Consider the following 19261-nt stretch of genomic DNA (forward strand, 5'->3'; position numbering starts at 1 on the left):
TTGCGCTTTAGTTATGTATTCTAACATGTTCCAATATTTTGCGTCAGCCAGATATACAGTAAGTCTGTTGAAAACCATTTTAGAATAAAATGGGATGGGAGAAATAATAAATTCTTCAAACGATTCCAATGCAGTTGTAAACAGTTTTGAAATGATTCAGGGAATCTAAATGATTATTATATAGGCACGGTCATCGACTGGTTAGCACGTCTGCCTCACAGTTCTTAAGGACCCTCGCCTGCGTGGAGTTTGCATGTTCTCCCAGTTCCTGCGTGGGTTTTCTCCAGGTACTTCGGTTTCCTCCCACATTCCGAAAACATGTTAGGTTAAATGAAGATTCTAAATTGCCCGTAGATGTGAATGTGAAGCGGTACAGAAAATAGATGGATACACCATTATATAATGCAATGGTGGCGGAATGAAAAAAGTAAAACTCTGAAGTACGGAAGAGCAGTGGCCTGTGGAAGTGTAGTGGACAATCAATACGGCACACACATTGTAAAGACTGCTTTTTTTCTATTTTTCTATTACACGATACAATAATAGAATGTCCCAACATTGACAGTATTACAAGAGACAAGTACATGACATACGTACACCATACGCGTTCTAGCACATGCGGACAACAAACAGTCAGGTCACAATATTTCTAAGAGGAGAGTAGTAGCATGTCAGCCTCCGCTGATTTTGTACCAAACAATGGATTAGCTTAATAGCCAATGTGGGGTCGCCGCAAAATAATTTGCATTACATTCATAAAGGGGCATATCATTACAAAAAAGTCCTTAACGACGTAATAGCAACCACTTCACTAATATCACAAGCCAGGCGGGTGAATACCTTTCACTGACATGGACTGCGGGCGAATTAAAAAATATATGATTGACATGTCGTGTAATCATTCGCTTGTGTGTTGGCACACAACTCCTCCTTTTAATGCATCTCGCTAGCACAACGAAAAACCACATGCCACTCAAACCAGCTAAATAAGAAAATATGTCCATTCATCTCAAGTTTTGGTTGTGCTGTGGCTCTGAGGAAGCCCTCACATCAGTGAGGACACGTCGCAAACACAGAGACACAGAGACAGAGTGTGCAATCCCTTTGTTATTAATGTGTTGGATGCAACCTTGACAGAACCTAATTCTTTGTTCCTAACTTCATGATGTATTTTGTCTATATTTTGAATACACAAAACTCCAATAACAGTTTTGGCTTTTTATAAAACTGAGAAACCTTTGTTGGCCATTGTGACTAGGTTCTGATTTATACATCTACACTTTTAAATACATTAATACTTATATTTTTTCTATTCACTTCTTTTTAATAAAATGGATTGATTCAAGATGCATTGAGATGCATCGATAATCCAGTTGAATAGTAGCCCTGTGAATTGTAATGAGGTGGCGAGAGATTACTACCACCAGAAAAAGATCAATGATCTTACTCACAGCACCTTCAAAAGATCCACCATCATCCCAGTACCACATCTTAAAAAAGCCTGCCAGCCTATTAAAGTGTTCTTTCGTCATGAAGATCTCTGAGTGGCCTGTTAAAGACTCCATTAGCTCCTCCAACTCTAACACTATTGACCAACTATAATTTTCCAGACAATCAGATCAAACGAAGATCCCATCTCTCAATTTCATCCTGTAGCAAGTGGAACTATTATATGTGAGGATTCTGTTCATGGACTAAAGCTCAGTATATTAATCAAGACACTAAGCAACATGAAATTGAATACCAAACTGTCCAAATGGCTATTGAAAACAGAGGAAAGGTGAGCCAGCACTATTAACAGGGCAAACCAAATCCTACTATGTCCACAAACAAGCACTGGAAAAGCAACAATGGCAAATAAAGGTCAAGCAAAAAGATGTTTAGTCTTACTAGAGATTAGTTTTTCTCTCTCCATGCCTTAGTATTCATATATGCATCAGAGGTCTTCACTCTGACCCCCCCCCCCCCCAAACACAGTGACAATGCACATGATCCTTTTACTAGCTATAGCTACACATTATAATGATACCGCTGTTTGGGCCATGCCTCAAGTCTGGTTCATTGTCAAGGAAATGTAATGAAACAAAGATGAATGTCATTTATGATACAAAGTGCACAGATCCCTGGAGTTGACATTTCGTATTATCCACATAAAATCACGGTTAGCTGTTATTAGGCATCTATTTCCTGACAGATCTAACTCCTGTCAGTTTATAATCTTTTTCGTGAAACACCGTTGAGACCTCAATTGTAACTGGCAGGTCTGACCACCAAGGTTGAACAAACCTTTTCAAATGCCGCAACTGGGGAGCATAAAGAAACGCACACGGCTAACTGTAATGAATGTGTTTCCAGTGGGAAAAATAATAGAGTCCCTGCCCCAGCCCATTTCTTTCTGATTGTGTTTAGCGACCTAGTTAAGGCTCTTCCATAGAAATTCGTTACATCTTGGAATACCAACAGCCAATTCTAAACTCACTTGAAAGGGACCGGTTACAGTGCATCCTCGAAACTCGTTGACTGACTCAGAATTCGACCAAGGAAAACATTGTTCAAACGTTGAATACATATCCAGAACCTGAAGAAAGATGCTGCAAAATGGGGGAAAAAAAAAAAAGAATTTGTGTGTGCCTTTTTTTTTTTTGCTTGTATAATCTATGAACGGTACCAGTGACAATGGTAATAGAAATAACCCAAAAGTAACAAAGCGGCACTCATGAAAGATAAGGAATGCTACATTTGTTATTGTTTTTAAGTGTCACTATTATGAACAGTCATTTCTATTGTTTTTCACTTATACACATACATTAAATATGCTAGACTAATATACTTTAACCATTCCATGAAAAGAATTGAACAGTTTTAGGATGACGAAAGTCTCGCCCCTGGTACATTGCGGTAATTTCCATTTATTTTTATGAGGAAAATAAATTATTTTCTGCAGCAAAAGTTCCAAAAGAAACCATGCAAGGCCAACCTGTGACATTACTCCCGGTTTGTTTCACAGATGAGCTTGTATATTTAATATCATGAGCCGATCCTTTCTTTCTCCAATTAGCAGCCTTATTTTCATCAGTCCAGGAAACTTTGTCCCAGAATTTTTTAAGCTCTGTTCTTTTGGCAAATTCCACCCTGCCCTTCCCTATTCTTGCTAATGAGACGTTTGCATCTTCTAGTGTAGCCTTTGTAGTTGTCAATCTTCTCCGTTTTTAAATGACACACATAGGAGTGCAGGGGCAAGCAAATAAAAGACAGCCAACTATCTGCAGATACCTTAAAAATACACCCTGAAAGTTAAACGCTGGAAGCAAATCAATGACAATGGCTCTGGCCTTCATGTACCCTTCCATCCTTCCTGAGTGCAAGAGGAGGCCATGTGTGGCTAGCGGGTGTCAACAGTGATCAGACGCAAGCTCCTGCAGAAGACTATTCCCTCCATTGCAATGAATCACATTAGATGCTTACCAGACCGTCATTTTAAGCTCCAAGCAAGGGTTTTATATGTCTGCACAAATTACATTTCCACTGACGGGCAATTCACGGCACGCAAGCACTGGAGAGAGAGGAAGAATCGTGGCCGGGGTAGCCTGTTTCGCAGCAATATGCATTTGTTTACATCGCAGAAATTATCATATTGAGCAGATATGAAGAACTCCAAAAGGTCGAGAAGGTGAAAGCAGAAATTATACAGTGCTATGAACACAGATACAGAGCAAGGACAAAAATGTAGACGGGAGCTGGCCTTTTTATTTTTTTTGTCAGGGCCCCTCAATGAAAGGAAATCATCCTCATACTAAATCATAAAAAATTAAATCTCTTTTGACTCATTATGACATGAATGCAGAGGATATGGAAAGTGCATGCTCTCTGAACTCCAGAGGGCATTTTGGAAACCAACTTGTGTATGTGGGCTGAGATGGGTGGGGGCAAATGCCCTGGCTAATAAGTTACGCTGTCATTTGGACGCGGCAGTCACCAGGAGGGTCACAGAAATAATGACCAGTTTACTATACACAGACTGACCTTCAGATGGCTTGACAACAGCAGTCATCTGAGGGCATTTACACAATCTGTCATATATTTCCAGCAACCAAAACATCAAGATTAGTGATTACCCCAATTTATTACATCTCCTTCAAGAAATAAAGAACACAAAAAACATGCAGCTATACGTACTTTGAAGCAAGTGTGATGGCACCACAAATGGCAAATACTAAAACACATGCACCCAGGAAATATAGCGATGTTAAACCTGTCCAAGATTGCTACATTTATTATTAGTATCCATCCACCATCCATCCATCCATTTTCTACCGCTTATCCAAGGTCGGGTTGCGGGGGCAGTAGCTTTAGCAGGGAGGCCCAGACTTCACTCTCCCCAGCCACTTCCTCCAGCTCTTCCGAGGGGAACCAGAGGCGTTCCCAGGCCAGCCGAGAGACGCAGTCTCTCCAGCGTGTCCTGGGTCGTCCCCGGGGTCTCCTCCCGGTGAGACGTGCTCGGAACACCTAACCGGGGAGGTGTCCGGGAGGCATCCGAATCAGATGCCCCAGCCACCTCATCTGGCTAGTCTCGATGCAGAGGAGCAGCGGCTCTACTCTGAGATCCTCCCGGATGACCGAGCTTCTCACCCTCTCTCTAAAGGAGAGCCCTGCGGCGGAAACTAATTTCAGCCGCTTGTATCCGGGATCTTGTTCTTTCGGTCACGACCCACAGCTCGTGACCATAGGTGAGGGTAGGAACATAGATCGACCAGTAAGAGTATCCACCCTTTTTGGAGGCCTTGAAGGGGGTGCTGGAGAGCGCTCCCGCTGGGGACGCCATCGTTCTGCTGGGGGACTTCAATGCTCTTTTGGGCAATGTTAGTGAGACCTGGAAGGGCGTAATTGGGAGGAACGGCCCCCCCGATCAGAACCCGAGCGGTGTTCTGATATTGGACTTCTGTGCTCATCACGGATTATCCATAACGAACACCATAAGGGTGTCCACACGTGCACTTGGCTCCAGGACACCCTAGGTGGCAGATCAATAATCGACTTTGTGGTCGTCTCATCGGACTTGCGGCCACATGTCATGGACACTCGGGTGAAGAGAGGGGCGGAGCTGTCAACTGATCACCACCGGGTGGTGAGTTGGCTCCGATGGTGGGGAAAGATGCCGGTCTGCTGGGAACGTCTGTCAGAATCCCCTGTCAGAAGGAGTTTCAACTCTCACCTCCGACAGAACTTTGTTCATGTTCCAGGGGAGGTGGGGGACATCGAGTCCGGGTGGACCATGTTCCGCGCCTCCATTGCTGAAGCAGTCGACCGGAGCTGTGGCCGTAAGATGGTCGGTGCCTGTCATGGCGGCAATCCCCGAACCCGTTGGTGGACACCAACGGTGAGGGATGCCGTCAAGCTGAAGGAGGAGTCCTATCGGGCCATTTTTGGCCTGTGGGACTCCTGAGGCAGCTGATGGGTTACTGGCTGGCCAAGCGGAATGCAGCTTTGGTGGTCGCTGAAGCAAAAACTCTGGTATGGGAGGAGTGAGGCCACAGAGGAAGACTTCCGGATGGCTTCGAGGAAATTCTGGTCCACATCCAGCGTCTCGGGTGGGGGAAGCAGTGTACCATCAACACTGTGTATAGTGGGGATGGGGCACTGCTGACCTCGACTCGGGACGTTGTGAGTCAGTGGGGAGAATACTTCGAAGACCTCGAACTCCACCGTCACGCCTTCCCATGATGAAGCAGAGTCTAGGTTCTCTGTGAGGCTATTACCATGATTAGTAATTAGTCTCATTTTGCATGTGGGTGCTGGGTTCTATAACTACTCCCAACTGATGTACTTGCACAAGGTCAACCAGGAGGACATTAACTGAAATCCTAACACAGGATAACAATGACACATTTAATGGCCAATTCAGAAATTAAAAACACGTGCAGGAATGATGAAGAATGATTTTTAGTGACTTTTAGACATGAAACAGTTAGGGATCATCAAAAAGAAGCTGTTCATGTTTTATTTTACCTTGACGTAAGCAGGCTGTTTCTCCAGAATGAGATCAGCAACTTTTTTAGAGACCTACTACAGAGAGAGAAACGCTGTGTTAAAACAGAGAAACTTTTCCCAAATGCCACCCAACAAAAACAGCTTGGGTGTTATCTCAAAATCAAGAGTGCAGCTGGAATAAGAAATTCTTTTAACATTTCAATCTGAATAGTATCTATGAATTTGACTCATGCAAATGAGTGACACTGCAATTAATTTAAGAATGCTTTTGCCTTGCCTGTGGCATAAAGTGATATTAAAGATGGTCATTCTATCAGTGTGAAAGCCCACACCCACAACTGAAGCTTGCTCATCACTAGCTAGGAGAAGGGGGGAAAATGTTAATTGTGAAGGCGCAGACTCATAATATTATGTAGGGAGCATAGAAGTGACACAACTCCCACTAGGTCATACTAGCCACATCATTAAAACATGATGTGCTGTGCTAAGTTAGAGTATTCCTCTTACTGTAAACCTAAACTCTTTTGAAAATCCACACATCCAAATGACCCTTCACTAAGTCTCATTTCTTGTGCTCAACAGCTTGAGGATTATGGATCTAATCATTTGTTACTCAGTCCATACATTGACGGGTTGTTACTTGTGCATTTGTACGACTGACTGTACGCATGGGATTATTTTGTGTATGAACACAATGGTTGGGGAGAACAAATAGACAGACAAACTGAGGGACTGGACAAGGAAATGGAGGAGACAGAATAATGTGCAATCCAAAATGTTAATGGTCTAAGCAATCCCCTCCAAAAAAAGGTCAACATGGACACTATGGGCAATACAATTGACTTTCCCACAAAACACTGAGGGCCTTATTTACTAGGTTTGCACATACAAAAACGGGCAAAAACCTGATTGCACAGGCAAACATATGGAAAGTGCAGGTATACCAAGGACTGCATCAGCCAAATGCGCTAAATTGCCACACATTTAATTTTGTGCATTACAGGAAGCGTACACGCAAATTGATTAATTTATAACGTACAAGGTGATTTAGCAAACCTGAAATGAATTGTGCTGGCCGATTTTGTCTCCTTAAATAGTGTGTCTGAAAGGCAGGCGCAAACAAGCAAGCAGGTTCTGAATAGTACAGTATAAGAGTTGACTTGGAGACAGACACAAGAAGGAGTCATACCATATCACCTATAACAAAACACCTTCCAAATTTGCATTTGCGTGCATCTGGGTCATGAAAATTGGTGCTGGATTCTCCCCGAGCCATTTTCCAGGTGTGCTAGCCCAAGTTTCAAATGCAATGTTACGCAGCATGGGCACATATTTCTACAGCCGAATCACCACGCACACAGGGCGTCTTCAATAAAAAATTAAAAATAAAAATAAACATTGCTTTTATGCCATTGTTGGTTTCCCCAAAAAGCGATTCATATATTTTCTGTAACTTGTTTGCCTCTTCCACTTCCACTTCCAATTACATTACTTCAAACTTCATTTTGCACTTGTAGTGCTCTGCCAAATTTCCCATGTTGAAAACCATCAGAGCTCCCCAAAGCACAAAACCTTGTTTTAAATACATTGGTCGCCACCACTTTTACACCTGTTCCCAACAGCACGCGCAATCTGTTAGAGTGATTAAACACGCAATCAGGTGCTCACTATTAGGGATATTAGTTTAAAAAGAAAATCACAATCTTAGTAAATCACCCACAACACGCCCACCGCCAAGCGCACTTAATCTGTTAGAACGAACGCGCAATTTAGCGGCCGCTATTTTGGATCTTGGTACCGGTAACTTGATACAAATTGTCCTGCCAACTTCCATCTTTTCACGTGGACTGAACAAAGCAAACACTGCAGGATCCCTTTGTAGACGTGCTTTTAGATTGTCTTGGTTCCATTGAAGAGCAAAACTTTAGTTTGTAGTTTGGGTTTTACACCAGTCCTGGAAACTTTCTAACGCACCTGGTACATGTTTGGCTTGTCATTGATTTGCCAGAAAAGTAGTACATTTGCAAGCCCTTACTAAGCTGTATGGTCAATTACAGCTAAATTAGCAGGCACTAATTAGGGCAGTAAAAAGTATGAAGCAGCTAAAAAAAAAAAATCACTTGAGGTTCAGTCGTGTTCATTAAAAGGTTTGAAGCACAGCTAGAGAACAGACATCACTTGTAACGCAAAACACTCATTGGTCAAAACAATCTGGACAATAGGAAGAGATGTATAAAACATTCTGCCTGTGACACAATGTATTGTTTTATTATTCATTCAAATATACAATCATGGAAAAAATTATTACACCACCCTTGTTTCGTCAGTTTCTTCTTCATTTGTAATTGTATACATTTGTTTGGACAAATACAAAGATAACAACAAAAATAGCTTAGAGGAGTTTAATTTAAGAGCTGATTTCGCGAGTCATTTTCAATGGTTTCCTTGATAGTAACCAAAATCACTGGGAATACAATTAAGCTCAAGCATGTTAAATAGGCCAAAGTATTATGGAATCAGCTGTATTTTTGTGTGGTTGATTGTATTCTTCAAGTAATATACCTTAAGTGGTAACAGGCATTAAAATGAGAAAGAAATTGAAGAAACAAGTGTGGTCTAATAATCTTTTCCATAAATGTATGTTAACAGAATGACATTTCTGTACAGCTCCTGTATTGCATCTCATTTCAATTTAAAAGTGTACTCAGTTGTGGCCAGTGAGTGCATAAGCTGCATCCATTTTGAAGCAGTGATTTACTGATTCAGTGGTTCACAGTTTTTATATAATGAGTTGTATGCTCCCTTAAATCGTACATTTGGTGTTTAGGCACTTCGCTGCCCCTCACAGCACCACACACACAAGCATACATGCACGCACATACTAAATTTGTAGTCCCTTCCCAAGGAGAATTTTAGAAACCAAATGGGGTTCAGGCAAAGATACCAAAAGTCTCACTAACGTTTCAGCAACATGAGGAGAACATCAGCTTTTCCACCATGTTATTAACATGGCCTCCTCTGGTAATAGCTCAGCTCCCACTTCTGTAGGGCAAGTCAAAGTGCATCTTTCGATTACGCCAGTTTGGGCAGTATCTGAGGTCTCACAGTGCGCAAAGGCAATTAGCTAGGAGATGAAACTCTGCCGGGAGCGAGTCAAAGATGCCAATTAAGCTCAGATGCAGTGGCAGAGAGACAAGGCAGATGTTCTCTCCGAAAATGACACAAAATGTCCAATTCGACCACGGCAAATAGGATTCAGGTAAAGGAGCAAATAAAGGTTATGCATCTGTCATCTCATTACCAAGCTGAAATAATTGCATCCCAGTTCTGACGAGAGGAAAGCCAGTCACAGGACAACCCCGTGCTGAGCGCATTAAAGCACAATCATTGCTTCTGCACAGGGATAAGCTTCATTTCACACACCGACTACACGTCTCTGAAGTAATGATGTGTCTGAGCGGAGAGTCAGGTTATGTACACATAAACCACCCAACAGTCGAGATGGTCTTTTCATTCTTGGCATTAGGATATCAGCGGTGGCAATATGAATCATATCACATATTGTTCACGTTCATGACATCACCACACAAAAACGATATTCCTTATCTGGCCGCTCTAAAGTAGTCATTCAATGACTTGTTCACTGATAAAATGTTCAAAACGCATTCATCAACTCTTCAGGGTTGTGCATTATTAGCATGTCGCACACGCACTCTCATATTGGGGATGAAAAAAAATCTGCATGCATATCAAAGCCCATCTGTTCAGGGTAGGATGAAAACTACAGTAAAAGATTACTCAAAAGCCATTTCTTTGACTTAAGGTTTGAACACAGCCCGTAGATTAACTTTCTATCTGTTTATTGAGCTGGCTAACTGTTGGAGGTGCTACTGAACAATACAGCTGCAGTGTTTTGGCGTGACTGGTCACTGGAACAGTTGCCACGGCTATTCCCATGAGGTGCCTAGAAGCTAAGTGTGACATATTAGGGGGAAAGCTACAGTATGCACTCCGAGTCTTTACAAACACATACCTCTCACCATGCCACAGGCCACATAAAGTCTGGGGTTCTCTCAATTTATCGGCTGCTTGGCAACACACGGGTCATTGCCACGGGGTAAAAGGAGCGATGTTCAAAAAAGAGGCTTGATGGCAATGGAAATAGTGTGGTATGAAAAATAAGCCTGAGATGGTATAAATGCATGAGAGGAAAGGAACATCTGAACAGATATAAGTATGTTTCTCTTACTTTTTTCCTACCTGACTGACCTCAGAAGGACTCCTAACAAAAACTTAAGCAGTGCATTAAATTCGAAGCAGATTACTTTCCTGCTTTGCACACATACGCAAATCCATTGTAACACATTCACAATACAACACTGCAGACATGTAGCGGGTAGTTGTCGCATCTCATGCTCAACTGGCAACATAATACAGTCAGTGAATCTTCTAAAGTCACACCACTGTCGCTGTACATTTCAGAATTCAACCCAGGTTTTCAGCAGAAAATCGCACAAAGCCTAAAATATTGCCTGAGCAGTTAATAAAGGTGAAGGCAACTATTTGAGCCTGAATAGATTTCCATTTGCAATTAATTCTATAGGAAATATGGCCAAATGCTGTACTTTGCCTTTTTTCTCTGCACACTCGAACCTCCTCCACTGCTCAATTATTGTGCTAGTGTACATGTGCGTATGTGTGTCTGACTTACAGCAGCCTGTTGTCTCTTCAGTCTGTCTCGGTACTCTTCCAACTCCAGCAGGTTCAACTCGGTTGGGAGTTTCTAAACAAACACAAACAAACAACGGCAACAAAGTTTACTTGTAATGCACCCACTGACAGATGCATCATCAGAGTTTTGCAGGAACGCACATCCCTATGTATCGTGTAAACTTCTAACTAGGGTGAGGCAAGACATCTTGGCGCTCAGGAGCATAGGCGGTATTTACTGCTAAGTACCTTAAAGTACATCCCATGAAGCATTCAAATGAGTTTAAGATGGTCTCACTTATCTGAGTTGCTCTTGTATTCAATGAAACGTAAATAATTTATACACTTTATAAGATCATTTGTAGGATGAGACAAGAAGGCAGAGGACATTATTTGGTAAACAGCAAACAAACTCAGCTGGGTAAAGAAGATATTACAATTCCATGCTCCGGAGGATGATAGGTAATTACTTTCCCCTTGATTGAGAGTCTCATTTCAGGTAGTGTGGTGAGACCAAGATAAATCTAATGAGATTTCACACCCTCCTTCTGTTCAGTGGATACAATCCATCAGTCTGGATGTCAATGGAACGAGAAGAAGAAGTGGCAGCTGCTCAGGTGAGAAACCAGGAGGCGTAGGAAACCATTCCCAGTTCAGAAGGCTTGCAAATACTGTATTGCTATCGCACGGGGTGGCCTTGATGGAATTACTGTCGTATCGAGGGGAAGTGGATCTGTGAGCCAGTCTTGTCATCAATTTTACAGGAGAGTGAGTTGTCATTCATTCAGTTAGTCAAGCACTTAAAAACAGAGACTATTTTTACACAACCTCCAGTTCGTGGTGCACCATGTCAAAAGAGTCGTTAGAGAAGTAGACCTCCTCGATACTGTCGATGATCTCCTGCTCGGCCTGAGGGTCAATGGGCTGTTCCCTGAGCTCCCGCAACTCCTCCTGAAACTCAAGAGACATTTTTTTTCCCCATTCAGAAAGTTCCTATACAGGGAAACCAATTCCATCATTTAAAAAAGTTTTAAAATAATGAACAAAAATAATTATCAAGGAAATCGGAGAGAGAAAGCGGTATTAAAAAAAACACTGGCGGAACAAGAGAGTATCAACATGCAGGCAGGGCTTAAGGACAAAGTGAGAAAGGGGTTGAATAAAAATTAGATGGATAACAAGGAGCAGGGAGAAGAAAATGAGAGGGAAAAGTAGTGTGGTTTGGGAGAAAATTACATGTTATGTCATTGCACCTCTCCCATGGGGGATATCGGTAGCGGTTGGGAGGAACAAAGGGAGGACTGAAAAAATACCAAAGGAGATTCCCTCCCTTCAGAGCATCTGTGAGCACTGCGAGTGTGTTATTGATTAACATGCTGTGCCTCCGCCTAGGCTTATTTCTGCAAAATCTTTCAGATTTGAACCCATATCCTCTGACAGCGTTAATGAGCATGTACATGGTTGCAGGTCAATAACAAACTGCGATGAAATGCTTGAGTTTGCAGTTTGCATAAAAATCACTACATATGCACTATATGGCTCTTTGCGTAGAGATAGTGCAGGGGCCAAAGGAAGAATGTGTTGCACTTTGGTACTGATAAGTGGAGACTGTGCAATTTATTTCCACTTATTGCTGTTACGGTCCACTTGCATTGGGATCAAGTGTAGCAGGGAGACACTAGAATCCAGTGAATCCAGATAAACTGTGGTTAAAAAAAGGTTGCGATATTGCACGGTTTGAAAAGTGAATTCCTCCCGCCAACAGGACTGGAGGAGAACAGTATCGTCTGGAACATCATAATTTCTGAGTCAGACGTACAATATTATTTTTCGGATGAGTCAGTCTTGGTTGATGACTGTGCTCTACTTATTAAGAACAGTTCGGGATCTCAAAAACTCAACCTACAGAAAAATGTGAGACCAAACCCCACAATGTCGCTCCATACCAGTCAGAATCATTCAATTTAGACAATAAGTGAGGCTTGATGAATATTCTATTTTAAAACATGCACAAAATATGACTTCGCTCTCGAGGAGAGGTCAAGTTATTTTTTAAATAATTTGGATTCATCCTCTTAACTCTCTGGACAGCTGTGCCCAAGGCAATCCATAAAACAACTGTCACTGAAAGCCAAAAATGTCAGCTTGCTAAAGGTGAAGCTGATGAGATGAATGAAGTAGCGAAGCGCAAACAAAAAACAGCCACATCTGAATTCATAAAGCTTCATATACATACATACTGTATTTGAGTGCGCACATTTAAATAAAACATATCACATACCGAAAGGTAATGCTGACTGTGACTTCTTTTATGTGTAAAATCAATACAATGAGGCATCAGCACATTCAAATTTATTGAAACTAAAAATAGACTTGAGAAGGTTGGTTGTGGAGTTGAGGAATACATAGCCATACAAATCCATAGTCACTCCCTCAATTCATTCATGCCCTATTAAACAGTATAGAATAGCAGCCTCTTCCACAGTTGATCTCATATGTTATAGACCTCATAAAATGAGGCTGATCAAGAGAACCGTGTTACACACCCACCAAGCACCAAGTATTTTCCCCGCTGCTACCAGTCTGGAGCATGCTGAGAGGCAGCCAAATGGGCCACTCATGTGACTGCATCCAAGTCTGTGGGTGTGTTTCCCACTGACATCGCCTGTATATAAGACAATACTGCTGAGTAAGAAAGCCAACGTATCGTAGATGCAGAAAAACCTTCAGCAAATGTGATTGGAAGGGTGTGAATGAAGCACTGTGTGTGTGTATGTGCATGTGATGCATGTGTGCAGTTTGACTCAGGTGAAGAAGTGAGCAGGAGCCCCAAGGGGAATGTGTGGGTGAGTGGGTGAGATTAGAAATGAGGGGTGAAGGCGCAGGAGATCACGGTCCACCATAAGAAAGGTGGGTGGGAAATCAGCTCAAATGAGAGAGAAAGTGAGAGGGGGCGGCAGGAGGAGAGGAAGAGGGGAGGGGGCTGGATGACTCATTGCTGGTGAAAGTTCGAGTAGCGGGACTATAAAACAGATGGATGAGCAAAACAAAAAAGAAAGGATGAGTCTCTTCTGTCTCCTCCCCCACTGTCGTCCGCCATCCTCGTACTTGCCATAATGCGCAAAACTTCCACAAAATCTCAAACTGAATGACTCAGTGGAAGGAAATTTTGAGGCTAAACCTTTCCAATGCTGTGGGACACGTGTGACAATGCTTTGATCAGATTCCACTTGGAGCCAGGCATGACATCCTCTGTGCAAATCAATGATAGTCACATTGCTATTATGGAGGGTGGGGGGGGGGGAATTACAAATCTATTTGCATTCAAATTGCAGGACACTCAACAGACACTATCAAAGAATCAAAGGGAATATCAAAGTCTCGTGTGCTCGCTGAATGTTGACAATCAGAAACAGGATCAAATGGACCTTGACAACCAGGAGGATTGATAAAACAAAAGAGTTCCGAAACAATGGGAGCTCAATGGAAAATCCTATGAGACAGAGATGAAGGTTAGGTTAGCAAGCTGAGGGGGCTTGTTATTTCTCAGATGGAAGACTTTGTGGGCATAAATGCAGGTTATTTTGGGAGGCCAACTTTTAACAAAATTAAGGCACACACTCACTTTGCAGGGTGTGATTACCAGCCTGACACCAGTGCGTATCAGAGTATTGCTCGACTGTCAGAACAAGCATGAACAATATGCAAAGTCAGGCTCCAGCCATCAATTTTCAATAAAGAATTCTCTTATTAGGGTCGCAGGTGAGCTGGGGCCTAGCTCAGCTGCTTTTGGGCAAGAGGTGAGACTAGACTCTGAACTGGTCGCTAGCCCATGGGCTGCATGGGCACACAATCATTCACACTCACGTTCACAACAACTCTATGGACAGAGTCTTCAATTAACGTAACATGCATGTTTGCAGATTATGGGATGAAGCCTGAGTACTTGGAGAAAGCCCAAGCAACCACAGGGAGAACATGCAAACTGCACACAGGAGCCGAGATTCAAAACTTACAGCACCTGCACTAACCACCTTCCACTGTGCTGCCTCACTAATCTATAATTATTCAAGAGCTTCTGCCCTGTCCAAATCATATTTAGTAAAAACGATAATTACTGTAATTTGAATTTCCATAGAGTAAATGCAGTCGAGTATGAGTAGAGCAAGGGGCACCCCTGCTGATGAAAGAGGGTAAACGCAGCTTACGTGTATGCAACGCGCAAACATGAAAGATTTCCCAAAAAATAATAAGCAAATAACGACAATCAAAATTGCTGCATGGCAATTGGGCTTTTTAAATTTAATGTACTTATGACAATTTATACTTCCCATATCTATTTCTGCATGACTGAATTCATAAAGAATATTCCATATCCTGCAGAAGGGGGAAAAAAAAAAGGTCATGTTGAATGATGCTTTGCACAAGGGAATAAAATTGTTGATGAAAACCATTGCCAGCTCAATGGTATTGATGCTTTTAAAAGGGAAAGTGCACAGGCAAAATACAAGAAACACCTTTCAGTTTGTACACTAAAATCTACACTTTTGTGAATTAATACTAGTGTCAATCCAAACTGGATATTAATTTCTTTCTAAAAGGCAGAATCATTAATATACGCATTGATATGATCTCATTAGATTTTGCAGTTTGTGGCCGGTGAGTGCACAGTGGATATAAAAACTCTACACACCCTTAGTCTGTTCAAGTGGCAGGTTTCTGTGATATAAGAAAATAGACCAAGATAAATTATTTATAAACCTTTTCACTAAAGTGACTTGTAACCTGTACAACTCAATCGAGGGGGAAGTAAAAATAAATAAAATGCTGTAATCGTAACTGTGCACGCTCTCTTATAACTGTGGTGTGGCTGTGTTCAGAATTCAAACTCATGTTAAATGGGAGTCAGCACACACCTACAACCATTTAAAGTTCCTCTGAATATCCCCAAATAAAGTTAAATTGTCCTTGTTGGCGTTTCATGACATTTTCTTTGCTTTTGAGTTTGTGGCCCACGCGTGCAAAGTGTGATGACATCACCCAGGGTTCACATGAAGGCAAGGAGACAGAAAAGAACAATCTTCACCAGGAGCTAAACCTGCTGCAAAATTTGACCAAATTTCTTAATTTCCTAAAATGCACTATAACTATTGCAGGTGAACGTAATTTGACCTTCTCTGACTGTTTTAATGCACATGTCCAACGACTCAGTACTTTTAGCACAACTTGCTGTTCTCGAACAAGAAGCTGGACGGCAAAATTCAGAACAGATGTTTGACCCATCAATAGATTTCTTTTAATTTTTAAATGGAATTCACCAATCATCATCATAATTTGCGGGAAAAAAGTTCCTGTGCTCGCTGAGAGATGGATAAGGAGCTGACTTTACAACGGCCATGTTACAGGGCAGCAAACTGCTGAGTCGCCTCATGCCATTAAGCATGGCTGATTGTGTTCCCATACCGCTGAAAGAAAGAAAAAAAGAGATCTACTAGAGCAGAACTTATTTCACACTCTGGGTTCTGGGATAAATGTGAAGGAGTTCTTAAGTAAAATAAATCTGCACCTTCAGTCTCTTATGTGACACGAAACCTCTTGGGAGTGAAATGAAATGAACCGCACTGGTAGCAAGGTACTGACATATACGCACCATAGGTTTGGGTTATTTCAAAACTCCTTCATTGCATTCAGTATGATATTGTCAAAAAAGTGTGCTTTTATTACAAAACCACACAAATGTTCAACAATCTCAGTTTTGCTATCGAGTTAAAATATATAAATATTGGACAGCCCCACTATAAGATATCCATATACTAATACTGAGCTCAAGAAGACATTACGTTTACCTTGCTTGGGATCCTCAGGTTCTCCACAGGACTGAGGTCTGTCATGCTTCCCTGAGGGCTTTTTAAACCCTGTCAAAAAATAACAACAATATCAGATGAAAATACGGCCGGGCAATTTAATTAGATTTTCTAAATTATTTTTTGTTTATGCTCAACATAATGTTTTGGGGCAGTGTCGATAGTTCCAATCGTGTCCTTGTTGACCTGTTCTATTTTCACTAATAACATGGCTGCGAACAGAGAGGAGCAAGTTGACAAAAGCACAGTCAGAGTTGATGACAACTTAGCGACTTTTCCAAACCCTCTGACGGACTTTTTTTTTTTATTATTTTATTTTATTTATTTTTTTAAATGTGATGAGTGAGTTTAATTCCCACTAAGAAACAGATAACACAAGCAGAATATTTTCACATTGCTTTGCGGATAACAGGAAAGTAGACGTGTTATCAGATTAGTGGGTCAAAACACTTATATCTCAAATCATCTTTCCCCACTGAAATGAATGGAAACGCCAAAAAAGAACAAAACATTTGGTAATGAGTCTTTATAGAAACATACAGGTATAGCAATAACATAATTAAATATAAATAATTCAACAGTTTCATTGTAGCTGTGAAGGACTCAGTAAGCTTAAATTTTGTTTGTTATATTGTCCTTCTACATAAGTTGCGGCACAGTTTGTGTTCAAAGAGCCTCTGCTTAAAGCATTATAACACCACCACATAGCTATGGCATTTCTCATTAAGCGAGCAGACTTTAAGGCAAAGTTATGTGGTTGTTTTAAATATACATGTAATTCTCTTTGTTTGATGTTTAGTTTGACAGTAGACTTCAACTGGGAGTGGCATTAAAAAGCTTGAAGCCTCTTTTTGTCACTAGTTTCCAAACTGCTGGTTGGTGTGAAGTGAGGTGATTTGAGTAGACTGCGACCACACAGCGCTTCGACCTTAATTTTTTGCTCGCAAGTTAAAGCAAAAACATTTTGTTTTGAAAACCAGCAAACGACAAGCTCGCAAAAATATAAATAAATTGGGACACTCGTATCGCAAAGTACCACTGCATCTGTTACTGATATGTATTTCTATTATTTCTGTGGTACTTAAAGCTGGGGGAGAAACTTACTCGAGATAAAAATAAAAATAAACTGTTTTAAGGCTTGTTTGGTATCAGCAGAAATACAGCTAACCCCAGAAGGGGAAAACAGCGACAACAAAAATTCAATTTTGCTATCGAGCTCAAATAAATCAGAATATTTTGTGAAAATGTTTAGGCCTTATCGCCTGGCCGCTGGCCCAAAAAGACAATTCAACATGAAATTTAATTTTATTAAGTCTCTGGTCGGGTTCGCTTCTCACCAACAACAAATTCTACAACAAAAACGCCAGTGACAATTGTTCTGCTGTATTCTAGGAGCAGTAAATAACACAATTAATCAGAATCAGAATCATCTTTGCTTCCCGAGTATGTCAAAAACAAGGAATTTGTCTCGTGCTTTTGGCAATGCACTGTTATAGCCTATTATGAATCAGTTAATACGAGCGTACAGCAACTTCCATAAATTAAGATTTTTCCGTACATCGAAGATTTGTTTTAATTACTTAAAAGTGCTCCTACTCCTGCTAAATGTGCACTATGATTGGCTACTCAGTTCACCTGTCAAAGTAGCACTTTAGCCATCGTGCTAGCAAGTCATCCAGCTGTGCCTGCGACAAATGCCAAGCAGGTCAATTTACGTAGATTCACTTCACTCACCTGCCGGGCCATGAGAGACTTGATTTTCTGCATCGTATCACTATAATGTGTCCAATGAGCATATAAATCCAGATCGTTACAACTATGTTGTCATGTTAGCGATGAAACACCTCCATCAATACGATAGGGAAGCCATAGTTGCAGGTCACGTGACCATGTGATCCAGGAAGTGGCTGGCAGGACACGTTCCAAAGCATTGTGGGAGATGTAGTTTATTTTAATTGACGTGCGTTTTAGGTGCACAAGGCAGCTTTATATTATGATAAATTGCATGGCTATCTCAAGTCACATTCCCGTCAGACCAAAAAGATAATACCAAGGCTGAACCACACTTCTCTATTGATGCAATAATCCACAATACTTGTTTTTGTTGTGTATTTATTAGTTGACCCGAATATTTACTCAGTTAAAAAGATCAAATAGGTATGTGTTTTACAAGTGAAACGGTTATGGTGCGTAGAGACTTCAGTTGGTAAAACTAACAAAATATCACAAAAAAGAAAGTCCACTCAGATACTTTGACGGATTGTGATGTTCAAAACTATACATTTCTATTTTTTTTAAAAGTGCTGAATAAATTATTATTAATAATAATAATAAAAATAAATACAAGCTTCCAACAGCAGTAAAAGAGGATTTTAAAAAAAATGCTGTATCTCAATATTGATGATTTTGTGAAAACAGTATTGATAACTCTGTAATACAAGATGAATGTGATGCTTTATCACAGCATAGAGATGATTATTTTTTTATCATTTGTCATTTCAGATTTTTTTCTTCTGTCATTAAATATGTCAGCACAAAGAAGTAGTGGTTAGCACGTCAGCCTGCAGTTTTGAGGTTCGGTGTTCAAATCCTCCCCCTGTGGAATTTCATGAGCTCCCTGACCTTGCCTGGGTTTTCTACGGGAACTGGCTTTCGTGCAAATGTCCCAGTTCCCAGTCACCCAAAGCTCAAATAAAAAA

At 41.1% G+C, this 19261-nt stretch overlaps 1 protein-coding gene across 4 annotated transcripts in view; it reads right to left on the reverse strand.

Annotated features, from left to right (window-relative positions):
* The window catches only part of vps50 (VPS50 EARP/GARPII complex subunit), an 81951-nt gene extending 63505 nt beyond the window's left edge, over window positions 1-18446 (reverse strand). For 2 of the 4 annotated variants that reach the window (XM_061664483.1, XM_061664481.1), the window contains exons 1-5: window positions 18297-18446; window positions 16545-16613; window positions 11527-11649; window positions 10700-10771; window positions 6007-6060 (exon numbers count right to left, since the gene is read on the reverse strand). In XM_061664483.1, coding sequence (XP_061520467.1) covers window positions 6007-6060; window positions 10700-10771; window positions 11527-11649; window positions 16545-16613; window positions 18297-18329 — 351 coding nt within the window. In that variant the 5' untranslated portion in view covers window positions 18330-18446. Of the gene's footprint in view, window positions 1-6006; window positions 6061-10699; window positions 10772-11526; window positions 11656-16544; window positions 16614-18296 lie in introns of all 4 variants that reach the window. The other 2 variants (XM_061664482.1, XM_061664480.1) reach the window with 1 other exon arrangement.
* Window positions 18447-19261: the final 815 nt, after the last annotated feature.

This window comes from Phycodurus eques, chromosome 20, assembly GCF_024500275.1.
Source record: "Phycodurus eques isolate BA_2022a chromosome 20, UOR_Pequ_1.1, whole genome shotgun sequence".
NCBI classification, from domain to species: Eukaryota; Metazoa; Chordata; class Actinopteri; order Syngnathiformes; family Syngnathidae; genus Phycodurus; species Phycodurus eques.